This window comes from Symphalangus syndactylus, chromosome 17, assembly GCF_028878055.3.
Source record: "Symphalangus syndactylus isolate Jambi chromosome 17, NHGRI_mSymSyn1-v2.1_pri, whole genome shotgun sequence".
Taxonomy (NCBI): Eukaryota; Metazoa; Chordata; class Mammalia; order Primates; family Hylobatidae; genus Symphalangus; species Symphalangus syndactylus.
In genome coordinates this window covers 86773689-86791621 of record NC_072439.2, presented here as the reverse complement: position 1 = coordinate 86791621, position 17933 = coordinate 86773689, and the positions used below count along the sequence as shown (strand labels likewise).

Genomic DNA, 17933 nt, shown 5'->3' with positions numbered 1-17933 from the left:
TGTAATCCCAGCACTTTGGGAGGCCGAGGCGGGCGGATCACGAGGTCAGGAGATCGAGACCACGGTGAAACCCCGTCTCTACTAAAAATACAAAAAATTAGCCGGGCGTGGTGGCAGGCGCCTGTAGTCCCAGCTACTCGGAGAGGCTGAGGCAGGAGAATGGCGTGAACCTGGGAGACGGAGCTTGCAGTGAGCCAAGATTGCGCCACTGCACTCCAGCCTGGGCGACAGAGCGAGACTCCGTCTCAAAAAAAAAAAAAAAAAAAATCAGTAAACATGTTGAGTCTGAGTTCCTATGCTAAGCACAGATGCTTCAAGATCTTATTTTTCTTAAATCAGGTTGACGTGTTAGCACCCTTGTAATTTTCTGAACTTTTCATCCCCTTATCAATAAATAAATGTGACAGATGTCTTTTACTGGTTCCCTTAGCTTAGTCTGTTAGCAGTATCTGTCCATTGACTTAATGGCTGCTAATAACTTGTTTGGTGTCTGTAGAACTCTACAGCTGTGTGCTAGAACAATGGCAGAAAACTACACGAGAATCATCATGTTCCAGGCTCTACTTTGCTGCCCCTCCCCCGATAGGGACTTCATTGTTCTCAAAACGGATTTTTTCAGACTCAGTTTTAGAAATCTGTTGTTCAGTCTAGTAACTCAACCCACGCACTAGTGATTTTTGCAGAGAAGGACAGGAGGCTGAGATGGTCTCATAAAATGCCCATAAAGTCAAGGCTTGTTATTAAAATATCAAAGATAATAATGGTAATGTAAATGAAAGACATTAAGAACCATCTTTAGATTTGAAAAGCAGTGGTACTCATGCAGTTTTTCTCACCTTGTAACAACAGTAGCTTCTGCAGTCAGCCACTCCCCTATTTAGGCCTCTTCCCCACGTCACACTTCTCTGCGCTGTTTTCCTACACTGCAGAGTGCAGACACTTAATACAGACTGGCTGAGTCTCTGTGTGCTGTGTCAGCAGCCGTCCTTTTTCTGAGCATATGGTTTTCATGCTTTGTCTTACCCCCAGTGACCTCTCCTTGTGAGAAGGCTCCCTCAGCTCTCTTTTCTAACCAATAACTGTATTCAGCTAGCTCTGCAGAATAGCTCCAGTGGATAAGTATGACTTTCCAACTTACACAGAAACAGGCAGACATATTTGCTATATGAAACCCTTATTTGGCCACGTAATAGGAACTGGAAGCCTAGGAGACGTCTTCAGGTAGGACTAAATGTGGTTAAAAAGTATAGAGCCTTCATTATCTCTGATTTTCAGATTGGCTGTTGTGAATTCCTAAGTATGGCAAACAGCTTCTCTATTTTAGATTTATGGCATTTACAGAAATGTTATTTTTAAGGCTGGTCTCAGGGTTAAGCTGCCCATACTTGAGGGTGTCAGAGTGTGGCCTGGAGCAGTGTAGTTTATAGAAGTCTGTTGGTAAAGGGCTCCTGCCCTGTACAGGTTGGTTGGTGGTACTTTGTTCCACCACCTCCATTCTCTCTTACTTGACTGAAATCCAGATATCAGCATGATAACTGGGAGGGGGTTGGTGGCTTGATTGCTGAAGTCAGTTTAGTGCTCTGGGAAATCTGAAACACTTCAGATCCCAGGCATTTCAGATAAGGGATACTCGACCTGCACTGTACATTGTCCCTTTTTTTTTTTGAGATGGAGTCTCGCTTTGTTGCCAGGCTAGAGTGCAGTAGCACGATCTTGGCTCACTGCAACCTCCACCTTACGGGTTCAAGCGATTATCCTGTCTTGGCTTCCCAAGTAGCTGGGATCACAGGTGTGCTAGTTTTTGTATTTTTAGTAGAGACGGGGTTTCACCATGTTGGCCAGGATGGTCTCGATCTCCTGACCTCGTGATCCGCCCACCTAGGCGTCCCAAAGTGCTGGGATTACAGGCGTGAGTCACTATGCCTGGCCCCAAATATATAATTTCTAATCACTGACTTTACTTTCTTATCACTTTTTGCCTATCACTTTTATTGGTTTTAATCATTTATATCTTTTCATGTGAGATTTGAAGTATGCATACTCTCCTAGAGTGTAGGCTCCATGAGGACAGGGTTGTCTGTTTTGCCTGCTGTTTTTACCCCATGAACCTAGCTCAGTGCCTGGCACATAATTGAGGCTCAATAAATACTAGTTTGAAAAACAGAGTGAAAGCAGACTCTAGGGTTTGGGGGTAGGTGAGGTAGGGTGGCAGAGATCTGGACAGAGAGGAGTTTATGGAAGCAACTGAATCAGGAAGCTGGGTACCAGAAACTTAAGAATGGAAGGGCCCTGGGCTTGGCAGGGATGGCCAAATGCAGCTGAGAAAAGCTCTAAAGTGGCTTGGAGACACCTCCAGGCAGCCCTTGCCTTCTGTAAGCAGCAAGAATAACAGAATGTTTACAGTGTGCCAGATACTGAGTCACTGCTTTGAAAGCATTTTCATGTTTAACCATTCAGCCACCTTCTGAGGTAGATATCATTAATCACTTTTACAAGAGGAAACTGAAAATATGAGAAACAATTTCAAAAATGTCAAACAGGCTAGGCACAGTGGCTCATGCCTGTAATCCTAGCACTTTGGGAGGCTGAGGCAGGTGGATCACCTGAGGTCAGGAGTTCAAGACCAGCCTGGCCAACATAGTGAAACCCTGTCTCTACTAAAAATACAAAAAAAAAAAAAAAAAAAAAAGCTGGGTGTGGTGGCAGGTGCCTGTAATCCCAACCACTTGAGAGGCTGAGGCAGGAGAATCGCTTGAACCTGGGAGGCAGAAGTTGCAGTGAGCCAAGATCATACCACTGCACTCCAGCCTGAACAACACAGCAAGACTCTGCCTCAAAAAAAAAAAAAAAAAAAAAAAAAAAGTCAAACGGCTCTAAGTAGCAGAGCTGGGATTCATATCCAGATGTGTCTGACTCTACAGTCTTTGTCCTAACCCCCCTGGGCTCTGCCACCTTCACAAGATGTGTCTCCTCCTCTTCTAAGCCATGGGACTTAGAACCTCATGCTTGAAAATCTGTAGAAGCCTCTTAACTCTCATCTCTTCTCTTTCCAGTCCATCAGCACACATTTACCAGACCACATTCTCTGCAGCCCTCCTTTTGTCATTACTTGCTTCCTCAGTAATCTGTAGCCATTCACTATTGCTACCGAAATCTGAACTCTTTGGCTTTGCGTTCCAAGCCCCATCCAGCCTCAGTCTTCCTCAGAAACATTATCCTCCTTTACCCTTTTGATCAACTGTCTAACCCCAAATGCCGAGCTGATACGTTGAAGCCATTCTGCTTGCTACAATACCGGTCTCTGTCTTTTAATATCCATATAAAATCCTTCAATGAAACTTGGAATCCTGTTCCACTGCCTGGTGAACGCCCTTGCATGTATGCCTATAGTCTTATTCAACTCTTGTTTTACTTATCTTCTATATCTATCTGAAAGCTTCTAGAAGCATGACTACATACTCTACTTCATTTTATTTCCCCATAGCATCTGACTTAGTAGTATAAACATGGTAGATAGATATGCAATAAGGATTTGCTAGCTGAGTAAATAAGCCATGCGTCTGGTGGTCTGTCTCACTAGATTTGCTTTACAGTACGTTCCGCCACACTAAAGAAGTTATACATGCAATTTTAAAATGAAGAAACTAGGATCTTGCATATATTTCTGATTGAGAATTTCAACTTGTTGGGAAATATGACAACTTTAGTGTCCTCACAGCTCAAAGTACAAAAATATTGGTGTATTGACTGGCAGTGGGGCAGGATGAAGGGCGAAGCCACAAAAAATACTGGCTATAATAAATACTAAGTTCATTTGCTTTTGGTTTGTGATATGCTATTCAGTGAAAAATGCATCTTCCAGAAATTTTTAAATTAGAATATTTAACATTACTTTCAAAATAATGAATGCCTTTAGGAATAAAATAAACATAATTGTAATTCAAAATATAAAGTCAAAGAACTGAACTGTGCATGCAATTTACCTCAGGCCACTCATTTTTTTCAGTAGATTTACCTTTCTAATTATATTTTGCTTGCACAAATATTTAAATTACTTTGCATTCCCTGAGAGCAGTATACTTGTGTCAAGCAGGACACACATTTAACAACCATAAAACTATCTGCAAAAGCAAAAAGCTCATTTTCCCCCCAAAGGATCTTTTTAAGAATCAAAGCATACAACTGATCAAATAGTTGAGCAAGGTACACACAGTAGCTTAGCAGGGCTTATACATTTATTTTATTTTCTATATTTATTTGGGCTTATTTTTTCTTTTTCATTCCCTTTGTGCTCTACAACCAAGAGAAAGAAACATCTTCAAGGAATTATATCTGCTATGTAATTATACAGTGCTGCAAATTGCAATGTTAGCTGAAGTTAAGGGCAGAGAATGACAGGGTAACTAATAGAGCATGATCTAAACCTTATTAAGTAATGGGTATCTTCCTGAAGAAAGAACACAGGATGTCTCAAGGCCGAGTCTAAGAATTGACTCCTATCTTGTTATAAGAGTTTGAGAATGTAATAACTCTTCTGTTTCTTTTTTCAACTAAAGAGCTAGGATGAGAATATAAATCTTTTTTAGTGTTTCATTGAGGCATTGTGAAAAGGCATATTATTGCCAAACAGCAAAGAAGGAAAACATAAATATTATGAATCAAAACTTTAATAGTGGAAGTTACTTATTTGTGGTTTGATTGGCCTTTGAAAAACAGCTGACAGTATTGATTCATGTACCTCCACCCTCAAAAAATTTTATTTTTCATTTTCTGGTCACAGTTGGTTTTTGTGTTAGTCATGTTGTATGATCACTTTCATTATTGAGAAAGTGATTTCAGCTCCCTTTAAAAAGAAAGATTAAAGATAAATTAATGGGTTTGTGATATTTTTATATTATTTTTAAAATGGGTGCTGGATACTATAATAAGGTATTATCTTCACTTTCCTATGGATGAGCTCTGAGAGTGATTTGAATGAGTCATTAGCAAGCTAAGATTCCACTTCACAGGAGTATTTTAACAACAAGCTGAAGAATGTGTATAAGTTCTTAATAAAAGGAACTAGGGCTCCTTGGAGAAATGGCTGCAGGTAAAGTACAAATAAACGAGTAATGTCTTCTAGTGCCAGAAAGTAAAGAAGTCTTCAGTCAAGGATGGGAATAGTTGAAAGGGCAGGTCCCAAGAGCTAAATCTGGAACAATATAAGTAACAAAATAAATGATAGTAACAGGTAGCAATACACAGAATAAATATCTGTGGGTCCATGCTTATATAAATAATTGAATAAATAAATAAGGGAGAAGGAACAGCTTTTGGTGCTTACTTGTGTCAACCAAGAAAAAAAAAAGTCAGAAAAAAGTCTTTAAATATGTTGAATTTATTTGGGAATTATAATGCAAGTTGGCCTGAGTTTATCAGTGCAGATGCCGTTACTGGGCAGGTGTTCTTTCGAGGGCATCTTATCTGAATTGCTGCAGTCCTAAAGAAAGAATCTCAGAGTTATTTTAGAAAGTCCTTGAGACAAGTCTTTATCTCAGACATAGCACAAACCCTCCCCTCTTCAGGCTCTGCTGGCTTTAGTTTGTTTGGGTCTGACAAGATGTGATTTCATCCCAGTATCTTCAGTTTCACACATAGAATTCCAATTAATGTAGAAGGAATGACGTAAATAGAAGATCTGAAGAATCATGGTGTGTGGTTTAAAAAAAATCAGTTTGGCAAACACCACAGTAATATTTGTTGCAGACAAGAGCCACCTATCCATGCTAAAATTGGTGAAAGTATGGTGAGAAACAGGGTATTTGCACAGTCCTAAAATATCTTACAAAGAGAAAAATAGTAACTTTACAATGGAGAAACCTAGACAGGCACCACAAAGTTAATAAACATCACCTGTAATGAAATGTATCAACAGCATGTACCTCCTGATATAATACACCAAAAAGGGTATGTCATCACATCTATGGTGATATTTCCCTGTTGTTTTAGATTATACATTTTGAAAAAAACCATAGGTTTATGTAAAATTTTAAGAAATACAGAGCTCTCATGTGCCCTTTGCCTAGTTCCCCCCAATGGCAGTTAAGTTGCAAAACAGTAGTACAATATCACAACCAAGGTGTTGACATGAATACAGGCAAGATACAGAACATTTCCATCACTGTAAAGATCCCTCAGTCTTACTCTTATGTAGCCACACCCCTTTTTAAGAAAATTGGGTTGTTTTCTCATTATGGAGTGGCAAGAATTCTTTAAATATTCCAGATCATATGGGTTTTTTCCCTGTAGTCTGTTAATACAGTGAATTATACTAATTTAAAAGTATAGCTGGGCACAGTGGCTCACACCCGTAATCCCAGCACTTTGGGAGGCCGAGGCAGGTGGATCACCTGAGGTCGGGAGTTTGAGACCAGCCTGACTAACATGAAGAAACCCCATCCCTACTAAAAATACAAAATTATCCGGGCATGGTGGCGCATGCCTGTAATCCCAGCTACTCGGGAGGCTGAGGCAGGAGAATCGCATGAACCCAGGAGGCAGAGGTTGTGGTGAGCCGAGATCGTGCTATTGCACTCCAGCCTGCACAGCAGAGAGAGACTCCATCTCAAAAAAAAAAAAAAAGTGTAAAACTAATTTAAAATATATAAAGTCAAAGAACTGAACTATGCATGCAGTATACCTCAGGCCACTCGTTGTCTTGGTAAATTTTGGTAAAATATACATACCATCTTAACCATTTTTAAGTGTACAGTTCAGTGGTGTTAAGTCCATTTATATTGTGCAACCATCACCACCATCCATCTCCACGTCTCTTTTCATCTTGTAAAACCCAAACTCTACACATTAAACAACAACTCCCCATCCCCCCGTATGCCCAGTCCCTGGCAAACACCACTCTGCTTTCGGTTTCTGTGAGTTGACTACTTTAGATACATCAAACAAGTGGAATCAGAGTATTTGTCTTACTGTGACTGGCTTATTTCTCTTAGCATAGTGTCCTCAAGGTTCTTCTAGTTGTAGCATGGGTCAGGATTTCCTTCCTTTTAAAGGCTATTTTACGTGTATATGACCTCTTGTTTATCTGCTCATATGGACACTTGGGTTGCTTCCGCCTTTTGGATGTTGCGAATGATGCTGCTGTGAACATGGATATTCAAATATCCCCGAGACTCTGCTTTCCATTCTTTTGGGTATGTACCCAAAAGTGGAATTGCTGGATCAAACTGATCCTCCTTTTGCTCTTTTTCTTTAAGCCCTCACCTCTGAGTATCTTTTCCTTTTAGAGCTTTAGGTTTTAAAAGTTCTCAACCATTTATTCTTTAAGTAACACAGTAAATCCTTAATTAAGATTGTTCAGAGAATATAGTGGTTATTGAATTTCTTGGCTAAATCGCCAGAAACTCGTTTCAATCTTTGCTGTTGAAGAAGTGTGTTCATTTTATTCTTGTAGTAAACATAATTGAATCTCTCTGATAATTCAGGATCTTGCGGTGCCTCGGAGCTATGTGAACATGGATTCTCGGCCTAGGATACCCCAGGGATATAAGTTATCAGGGATTGGAGCAAAGCACTAACCCTTCACAGCCCTACAAAACTAAACCTTTGAGTTTAATTATTTCTCTGTTTATAAACAATATAGTATTATATAATAATTGATATTTCAAAGGTGGTTACTAAAGGTTGTTTTTTATGTGGCCATCTTTACTATTTTCCTCCTCTCTTTCTTTGCATCCCCATATCACCAGATAATGGGCTCTCACCCTCGCTCTGAGTAAACACATTTAATAGATGTACCTTGTAGAAAGAAGTGGAATCTGGTTCACATCTTCCTCACCCAGCTGCATTTCCCTTTTACTACATGTCCTGGTCAGTTTGGGCTGCTATAATAAAATACCATAGACTGGGTGTCTTAAACAACAAACGTGTATTTCTCACAGTCTAGAAGCTGAGAATTCTAAGAGTGAGGCAGAGTCAGTGTCTGATGAGGACGCTCATCCTGGTTTGCAGATGCTGTATCCTCACATAGAGGAGAGAGAAAGGGATCTGGTCTCTTCCTCTTCTCATAGGGCACTAAACCAATGATTAGAGGCTCCACCCTCATTGCCTCATCTAAACCTAAGCACTCCTCAAAGGCCTCACCCCCAAATACCATCACATTGGGAATTAGGGTTTGTGGGGATACAAACATTCATTCCATAGCACTACACTTCAAGAAAGAAAAACAGAACTTTGGATGAGAGGAGACAAGAGAAAGAGTAGAAGAACAAAAAGGAAAGAAAGCAAAGAAATGATGAAGAAGCATAAAGGAGGGGAAGGAAAAAAAGAGATGGAGTGAGGGAAGTCCCAAAGCCAGTCTTCACCTTTTCCCTCTATCTTTGGACAAATACAGCCTTGTTCCCTCTGGATCTGAGGATGGTTCTGGAAGGCATGAATCAACTATGAGGATCCTCCTGTGGCTGTGACAAGTGGACAACTAAACCACAGGTTACTTAGGACAGGATGAACCTAATCAGCGTATACAACGAGCACATCTTGACTACCTGCCTTCCACAGCCTCCTGAGCTCAGTAACTACCAGCCAAGAATGGAAAAGACGAAACCTTCATTCCACGTTTTATTTACCACTCTGTGGACAGAAGAGTAGTTCCCCAGGTTCTCTAAGTCCGTTCTCTCCCGTACCCAAACATACATTGCTCTAATCCTGGGGCTGGAGGATCTGGAGGGAGGTGTAAACGGGAGGGAGCTATAAAGGTCAGCCTTCTTTAGCCCTTCAGCCAATAGTGTCCACAGTGCTTAGGGGCAGAGGTCCTACTATACCACCTCTTAGATCTGACCTGATTTTAACTCTGCCTGACAAGTACTAATTACCTTTTAAAGAGCGGAGAAATGAAGACGCCTGGCATATTTTAAACATAGTTCCCCCAGGCAGGTGTGACTGGGTTCTTCTCAATGCGTTTTTATCAGACCACGGGGTTTGCATAAGGTATGCCCAGGCTTGGAAGCACCCTGGGAACCCAGAGGCTTAATGACTTTAAATGTAGTTTTTTCATATGGTACCCCAGGATGAAAATGAAGGTATTTTTAGAGTAATTTGGTTATAAAGAAATTGTGGTACCTGAGTGGCTTTTTTGTACAGGAGTCAAAAAAAAAACAAAAAATATAAGGAGGCTTGATTGATCTTAATAGATTACTGATGTTGCATGATTTGTGGCCTCTTTACTAATCTGAAATTGCTGCTCTCCTGCGGCATCATTAACATTATAAAACCTAAGCTAGTTTTCCTTACAAATGTGAATCCTGTCCTAGAAGGATTTCCAGTCTGACAAAGAAATAAACAGGAGCAAGTGCCATACATACGAGTAACTGGCCTGCAAAAAGATGCCCATGAAGATACCATAAATCACTGGTTCTCAACCAGGGTGATTTCACCTGTCAGGGAATTTGTCTTATTTGGGGAGGAGCTGCTACTGGCATCTAGTGGGGAGAGGCCGAGGATGCTGCTAAACACCCCACACTGCTTAGGATAGCACCCCCCACTTTCACCACAATGAAGAATTATCTGGTCCAAAATGCAGGTGGTGCTAAGGTTAAAAGCCCTGTCAACAATGTGGTGAAGATACAACATGAACCGATAAATTGCCTAAATTAGGAAAAATTCAAAATGATGCCCACAATTGTGGCTACTTGTCTCTGGGAGTTTTAGGCCTCCCCTTCCCTGCTTCAGCTTTTTGTTTTGAAATCACTTTAGACTTACAGATGGGATATTTTCAACCCTATTTCCTTAGCATGTGGGAGGCTTTGCTAGATGTTGAATGAAAAATGGGATGAGGAAAGGGACACATTAGGACCAAATCCATTTAGGTTTTACTTCCATGTCAACTATGTGGGAAACAGTTGAAGGCTCAGAGCAGAGAGGAAGGCTTGGAGATAAGCTTGTGGGCTTCCTAGAAACATCCAGCAGGGTGTCCTCTGCATCCCTCTGTGCGTTTGCCTTTTGCTTCTGCTTGGCTTAGGTTGCTTAGTGCCAGTGGAATTGGTGTCGGGGAGGGGGTGCAGGGGAGACACCTCCTGATTAGACCACTGATGAGCTTTGGTCCTCAGAGAAACCGTTTCCCACCCTAAACCTTACCCCAGTCATTGAGGGTGGCCGGGACAATCCAGTGGGCCACTACCTATTAAATAAATATATAGGTGTATGTATATTATAATTAGAACATACACCTGGAAAGTGAAAATCTCCCATAATTCTGATGATAAACTTACATTTAAAAACTGGAAAAATATATACATTAACACAAACATTATTAGAGATAACCATGGAATTATAATTTTACAGTACATTATACTGTTTTACAACTTGGTTTTTTTTTTGTTTTTTGGTTTTTTTTTTGTTTTTGAGACAGGGTCTCACTCTGTCGCCCAGGCTGGAGTGCAGTGGCACAATCTCGGCTCACTGCAACCTCCGCTTCCTGGGATCAAGGGATTCTTGTGCCTCAGCCTCCCAAGTAACTGGGATTACAGGCGTGTGCCACCATGCCCAGCTAAGTTTTGTGTTTTTAGTAGAGACAGGGTTTTGCCACGTTGGCCAGGCTAGTCTGGAACTCCTGACCTAAAAGTGATCTGCACATTACAGGTGTGAACCACTGCGCCCGGCTGTACAACTTGTATTTTTTACCATGCTATATTGTGGACCTTTTTTGTTCTAGTATAATGAGTAAATTACTTAAAGTTGTAAAATAAGGATTATAGTATCTATCCACCTACTTCAGAGATATCAGAAAGACACAAATATAAATTGAGATTTAGAAAGTAGATTGAGTCTTTTAGATGAAAATTATTATATACCATGCTGACTTTTTAATTGGACTATACTAGTGTTGAATGATTTTATTACTAGTTTCTTTTGAGGTGTTACTGAAATGTTTTTAAAGACGTCGAGTCCTCAGAAACCATTATGGCCGTGTTTATATGGTTTGTGTAATACTCATAGATTTCAAGGGTCTTTTTGTGTCTCCACAGGCAAATACATGTATCAGCCTATGACCCCTGTGGAACAGCTTCCAAGCACTGAGATTCCTGCCAGGCCTCGGGAACCCACAAACACCATTCAGATCTCAGTCTCGCTCACTGAACACTTTTTGAAATTTGCATCTGTCTTCCAGCCTCCCCTTCCCCCTGACTCACCAAGGTACTGTATGATTTCAGACCTCTTTATTGACAACTATCAGGTTAAATGTATTAATGGGAAGATGTGTTATGTGCAGAAGCAGCCAGCGCCGCATTCCCACAGAATGAGCCCTGAGGAGGTCTCTGCACACGATGCCTTAATTTCAAAAGAGAGCAATACACCAAAAATAGATCACTGCTCTTCTCCCTCAAGTTCTGAGGACTCTGGGATCAATGCGATCGGGGCTCACTATGTGGAATCGTGTGACGAGGACACAGAAGAAGGAGCAGAACTGAGTTCAGAGGAAGATTACAGTCCAGAGAGCAGCTGGGAACCGGATGAGTGCACCCTTCTCTCCCCCTCGCAGTCTGACCTGGAAGTGATTGAAACCATAGAAACGACCGTGTGAGAGTCCAGACAGGAAGCCGCAGCCTCGGACCCACGCAAAGCTTTTGTACCTTTGTCTGGTGGATCCTTTTTTCCAATGCTGTTGATATTTTCTACCCACTCCCCAACCCCACCAACAACCGTAGCAGTTCGGTGGTATGCTGATTAGCTTCTCTCCGTCTTACAACTAAGACATTCTTTTTATTATAAACGGTTTTCTTTTGTATCTCGACTTACTTTCTATGTAGCATCTGGTGTCATGAATTGTGACCCAGCCTTAATTTCACTGGGAGATTTGAAGGCAGTGAAGTGATGGTCGCAGAGAATCTTGGATCAGATTGAGGAGGTACCGAAAGGGAAGGAGCCAGTGTTTTCTCGGTAGCCAGTCCTTCACAGAGAGACTCTTGCCATTCCCTTTGGCATGTTCACAGGCACTCGCGTCCTGTCCTGCTTGTCCTACGCAAGCAGCACTCCCTACTGAGTGTGCACTGGTAGATGCCGTTTCTTCCCTTCCCCTTCTCCCCACACCTGCACTGGGTCTGGATCAGAGCTGCCTCGGCTTACTTCTGGGAGGTCACTGGAGGCCAGCTCAGCCCATGGTTTGTGGCCAGTGTCTGTACAAGGCTCCATGACTGGGGCTGAGCTAGACATTCACATGAGAAGAGATGACCTCATCCGTCTCATGCTCAATCCAGCTTTAGCTGAGCACCTGTCCCCTGCAGGGTGCTGTGGGGACACAGCATAAGACCTAATTCCCACCATGAAGGGGCCCACAGTCCTATATATGACACATTCAACTCATGACACCCAGAAAGCTCTGGGAACCCAGGGGAAGGATGAGATTTACTTGGCTGGGGCCAGCTGGGGAAGGTGTTTCAGCATTTGAGCTGGCCTCTTGGTGGGTTCCCCAACATTTCTCTGCTTTTAATTGTTCTTCAAGTCTGGGAAAAACTCTTAGGAAGTTATATAGGTATCACATTTAGGAGGCAGCCACATCTGACATCTTAAGGAAAAAAAAAAATTAATAGTTTTAGTTAGCATGGAAATGCTAAAGACAGAAGCCCTTTAGGGATTAGGACTGAATCTAATAGGTTTGATTAATTCTGCTTCATTTGGTTGTATGAAGCATTAGTATGGCTTAAGTGAGGAATGGATTAGAATTCAGTATGATGCATGGATTTTTATGCAGATGCAAAAGCAGTTGAAATAGTTTGCTGCTAAGTCAGGAGAAAATATTCAGTGTAATCGTCATTCACTTTCCCACAGTCTGTCTGTTGTATGTGTTCTCTCCCCTCACATGCACAAAATAGTGACTAATTCTTTCTTATTTAGCTCTCTTCAGAATTCTACTTCTACTCTCCATTTATACCAGGTATTCTTGTGAGTCAGTTAACTGCTATTTCTCCAAACCTTCTATCCATGAGGCATAGTTTCAAATCCTGGAAATTTTAAGTATGGCCTAATGAGAACATCAGAGTTGGAGACAGACCAGTACTTCCATCCTAACTATCCAGAAGCATGCTCTCAGGCCGTTGTGCTCTGAGATTCCCGTGTGCTCTGGCACCATTATGGTACCTCTCTACATCACATTCTTTTTTTTTTTTTTTTTTTTTTTGAGACAGAGTTTCCCTCTTGTTGCCCAACCTCCACCTCCTGGGTTCAAGTGATTCTCCTGCCTCAGCCTCCTGAGTAGCTGGGACTATGGGCACGTGCCACCACACCCAGCTAATTTTTTGTATTTTTAGTAGAGACAGGCTTTCACCGTGTTAGCCAGAATGGTCTCGATCTCCTGACCTTGTGATCCGCCTGCCTCAGCCTCCCCAAGTGCTGGGATTACAGGCGTGAGCCACCGCGCCCAGCTGGATTTGTAAGAAAAAGTTGTGTTCTTCCCTGAAGCCTCCATTTGGCATTGTTCACAAACTACTCAAGGAAGAATCTGCTTTCCCAGTTGTATGTATAATTTAAGTCGTTTACTAGATAGAACTTTTTTTTAGATTTAGGTGGCCAAGACATCTATAGGTTTAGAAGGCAGAGTATGCATTTTCCTTTGCAAACAGTATGAGTTAAAACTTTCTATGCTAAATGGGAATGCAGCATAAAGTCTCCACTTACTGAAATTTAAAGATTCAACAGGACAAACCAAGAAGGGGGTCAGAGGAGCTCTAGGAACAGGCCCAGGAGAGGGCAGGTGGAGGCAGATGTGGGCAGGAGGAACTTCCCCCTGCCCAGGGCATGGCCTGGGTGGCACAGGGACATCTGATGAGCCCTGCCCGAGGCTCTCGGTGCCTGCCTTGCTTGAGTGGCCCACTGAAGACAGGTGTGGAAGCCAAATGCCTGCAAGCCGTGTGTCAGGCCACGGCAGTGCAGTCATGCATCACTCACTCAGGTTTGTAACAGCAACACTAGGGCCCTGTCTAGATTTACCCTGTGGGTGAGCCCGTTCTCCAGATGGGCGTATAAAGGGGCTTTCTCCTCTACACCATTCCTGTCAGTGTTCTGTACAGGCCCACATTCCCACCCAGTAAACCAGCGGAGTTGACCGGATTTCTAAAGCCATGGACATATGTGGTCTCCGGGCCACGTTTCTGCAGCATCTAGGGCTTCCGTCTAGGTTCCTGTTTTATTAGACTCCTGAACTGCCATTCTGATTAGACACAATTTTAATGGAATTTTTGGATTTAATAATAGTTGATAATCACCTTATATATTTGCATAATCTCTTTATAATGAAAAACTCACTAAGCTTCACTTACTACTATCTACTGTATAGAATTAGAGACATTCCATTGGATTCTAAGTATCAGACACTCCTGGATCTCAAAATGACCTTTTCTAAATAAGCACAAGATTTTTATCCTAGCACTGTTGATAACACTCTGAAATATGTTACTGAACTGGAATTGTTTCTTTATGCTTGCATTCCAAAACCAACTGAAACAGATTGTAGTTTCACTTTAAATTCTAGGCCTGTTCTATATTATATGAAGGAATTCTCTGTAACGCTGATATTATGTTGCTAATTTGTATACTTATAGGCACTTTAGAAAATGTTTAGACTGCAACATGCACTGTAACATTGAACACAGTCACATGAAGTAGCCTGTGGTTAACACTTGCACACTGACAGATAGGAAAGCTTTATACTTTGGACCCAGTCATATGCTCATTGGTGCAAGGGTTGGGCTGCGTGGATGGATAAACTGCTTTCATGGGTTTGCATGGAAACCTGGTGCCACTCCTACTTTTGGAAAGTTGGTATAAAAGCTATTAGGTAGAAGCTTAATTCCACTAAACGTAGAATTTAGTTTTCTTCTCTAACCAAGATTTTAGAAGTTTCAAGTTTCAAATATGCTTATAACTTTTCCAAGAAATGATGATTACAATGCTTTTGTGGTTACAACTGTTTGGTATATTAAAAAATAAGGGTTTACTATCACATCTAGGTCTTTTTTACTGTGTAACTTTTAAGATATGAAATAGGAATCTGAGGACAGCCCTGAAGAACAGTTGCTTTCCTGGGAGGGGAAGACTTGTAATTCAAGGTCATACAATACAAAAGAAAACAAACAAAAGCACCAAGAGCAGAACAAAACAACGTAGTTGCTTTCCTGAAATACTTTTTGGATTTGATTCTATCTTGGGAGTAGTGGCTTTACTTTTTTTTTTTTTTTTTTTTTTGAGACAGAGTCTCGCTCCTTCGCCCAGGCTGGAGTGCAGTGGCATCATCTCGGCTCACTGCAAGCTCCGCCTCCCAGGTTCACGCCATTCTCCTGCCTCAGCCTCCCAAGTAGCTGGGACTACAGGCACCCGCCACCACGGCCGGCTAATTTTTTGTATTTTTAGTAGAAACGGGGTTTCACCACTTTAGCCAGGATGGTCTCAATCTCCTGACCTCGTGATCTGCCCGCCTCGGCCTCCCAAAGTGCTGGGATTACAGGCGTGAGCCACCACGCCCGGCCAGCTTTACTTCTAATCCTCCACTTCTTGGTCTATTTGAACCACCACAAGTATTTTGGGACCGATAACAAACCCCTTTTATGCTAATTTAATTCTTGACTTGGGTCATAGGGTGCACCTGGATAATTTATAAAGCTGTCCATAGATCTAAGTTTAGTGGTACAGATACTACTGGGCAGGAGAAAAAGCACAAGTTAAAATATTTCTACAGTCAGCTCTTAATTATTCCCACATCTTGTTTGCAAAATTTTATTGTCACGTTCTGGCTTTTTTACATGAGGAAAACAGTTTTAACGGTTTTCTCCTCTGTGCCCTTCTCCAGAGGAGGTGTGAACCAGAACTGAGGAGGCCAGTTATATTTTAGGCTTTTCGGTAGTTATGATTTTTGTCTTCTCCCACTGAGGAGGAGGGAGGAAGGGAGAAGCCAGTGGGAGTTCCACGCACATGATCAGTGCTGTAAGTTCCCGGATGTCAGTGTCTCTCACATCAACACATAAATAGGGCACTTCTCAACATTAATTTTGGAATTATTCACCATTTAAAAATTGTCACTGCTTTTTCATTACTGTAGATAACTGAGAGTTAGCTGTTCTAGGAAAAGGCCATGTCTCAGTTAGTGCTATGAATTCTTTTTTCGATTAAGGTTGAAGCAGTGTTCTCTTAGTAGCCTGACACTTCTCAAAGCGACTTATCACTAGCGGCTGTAATACTGAGCTTCTATATCATTGTGTCCACCTCACTTTTTAAGGCTGTTCATACCTGGCAATATTCACTCACTGTGCTATTTTTAAAGACTATTTTAAAGTTTTAAGCACAATGTTGACTAATTATATTGTTTTCCTACAGACAGCTCAACTTTCCTTGATATGTAACACTTTAGGAAAATACTGCCTTGTAAAATAAACGTGACTTTTTTTTCTTTTATACCAGAACAAATCTGCTATTTTGGAGTGTAGAGTAACGCCTCCCACCCAACCCCAAAACCAAAACTCACGTTTGTAAAGTGTGAAACATTTATGTATCAGGCCTTTCCTACATGCTGGGAAACAGTGTATGGCCTTTACAAGACTAAACCTTTACAAGACCTCATGAGGTGCAGGTAAATTGTACTGTCCGCAGTATCTACTCACAGTCACCACTCATGATAACTCCCAGAACTCTGGCTACACTGGGTTTATAGCAAATAAAACTTGATACCCACCCCCACCAAATAGCATTTATTTCACACGCAGTTACAGCCTTTCTATTCGGCTTACACGTGCCATGTAGGGCAGTGTTGGCTGCAGTTCTAACTGAAGATTGGGCATCGAGGGAGGCTGCTGCCCTGCAGAGTCTGGGGGGTTGCTTGGTCACCAAGGCTCGGGGGCCAGGCCTCAGCGCAGCAAGTCCATACTCAGAAAAGAACAGCTTCAGGGGCTGGAGTCTATTGAACAACCTTCCTAGGAACTGCTAAATAAAGTCATTATTTATCAGTAATAAAATCCTTGTTAGTATTAATTATAGTCCAGTGACTACCTTAAGCTTTCTATGCATAATCTCCACAGCAACCCTGTGAGGGAGATTACAGCAGCCCCATTTCACAGATCAGGAAAAGAGCTCAAGAAGTCCACACTTTGCCCAGTGTGGCACAGCTCGTACATGAGTGGCAGTCAGGGTTTGAAGCCAGTCACTTTGGCTCTAGAGTCCGCATTCTTGGCTCATTGTCTGCATTGCTGCATCCCCCTAACCCAGCAGACACCTTCCCACAGACTAGTGCCTCATCTACCTCAGTGCACCTGGTCCCTACACAGTGGAGGAGAAACACCGACAGGCTTCCCTCTTTGTCCCCTTCTCTGTCCTCCATACAGTGCCCCCCCACCCCGCACCCCATACCATGTCTCTGCAAACGTCTCTACGCTCTGATGAGGCCATTGCTTCTTCCATGTTTAATCACCTCTTGACTAGCATTCAAGACTAGCTCTGCCTTTCCTAAAGCTAACTGATCTTTTGAAGTGATTCCTGCAGACAGCGCATCTCATCTGCGTGTGCACTCTACTGTTTTAACTCTCTGCCTAATTGTATTGCCAAGTCCTAGAAGGCATCTCATTGTAGCCTCTTACAAATGCTGACTGCACACTTTTATTCTGCAATAAACTTTAATTTAGCATCTCGTCCTCATTACAATTCAATCACTGGGAATTGGTAATGTCCTTAACCCTTACTGTCCCACCCCAGTTCTGTGCTGAATGAAGGGAGTAAGAAGGATCTCCGGACTCAGCCTCCCTGAGGTAGGGTTCAGGGAGGGGCAGTTAGAGGTCGGATGGAATTCTTCAGGAATCAGGGAGATACGGCAAATTGATGGAAATAAAGTAAAAAGCAAGGCAAAAGCAAATGTGCCAAGATTAATAGTGTTTTTGTTTTAAATGTTCTACTTTTCTAAAATG

General features: G+C 42.0%; 1 protein-coding gene across 1 annotated transcript in view; it reads left to right on the top strand.

Annotated features, from left to right (window-relative positions):
- C17H3orf70 (chromosome 17 C3orf70 homolog) overlaps positions 1–17661 on the top strand; it is a 79739-nt gene extending 62078 nt beyond the window's left edge. Inside the window, exon 2 of the mRNA XM_063621963.1 lies at positions 11019–17661. Coding sequence (XP_063478033.1) covers positions 11019–11575 — 557 coding nt within the window. The 3' untranslated portion in view covers positions 11576–17661. The remainder of the gene's footprint in view (positions 1–11018) is intronic.
- The last annotated feature ends 272 nt before the right edge of the window (positions 17662–17933 follow it).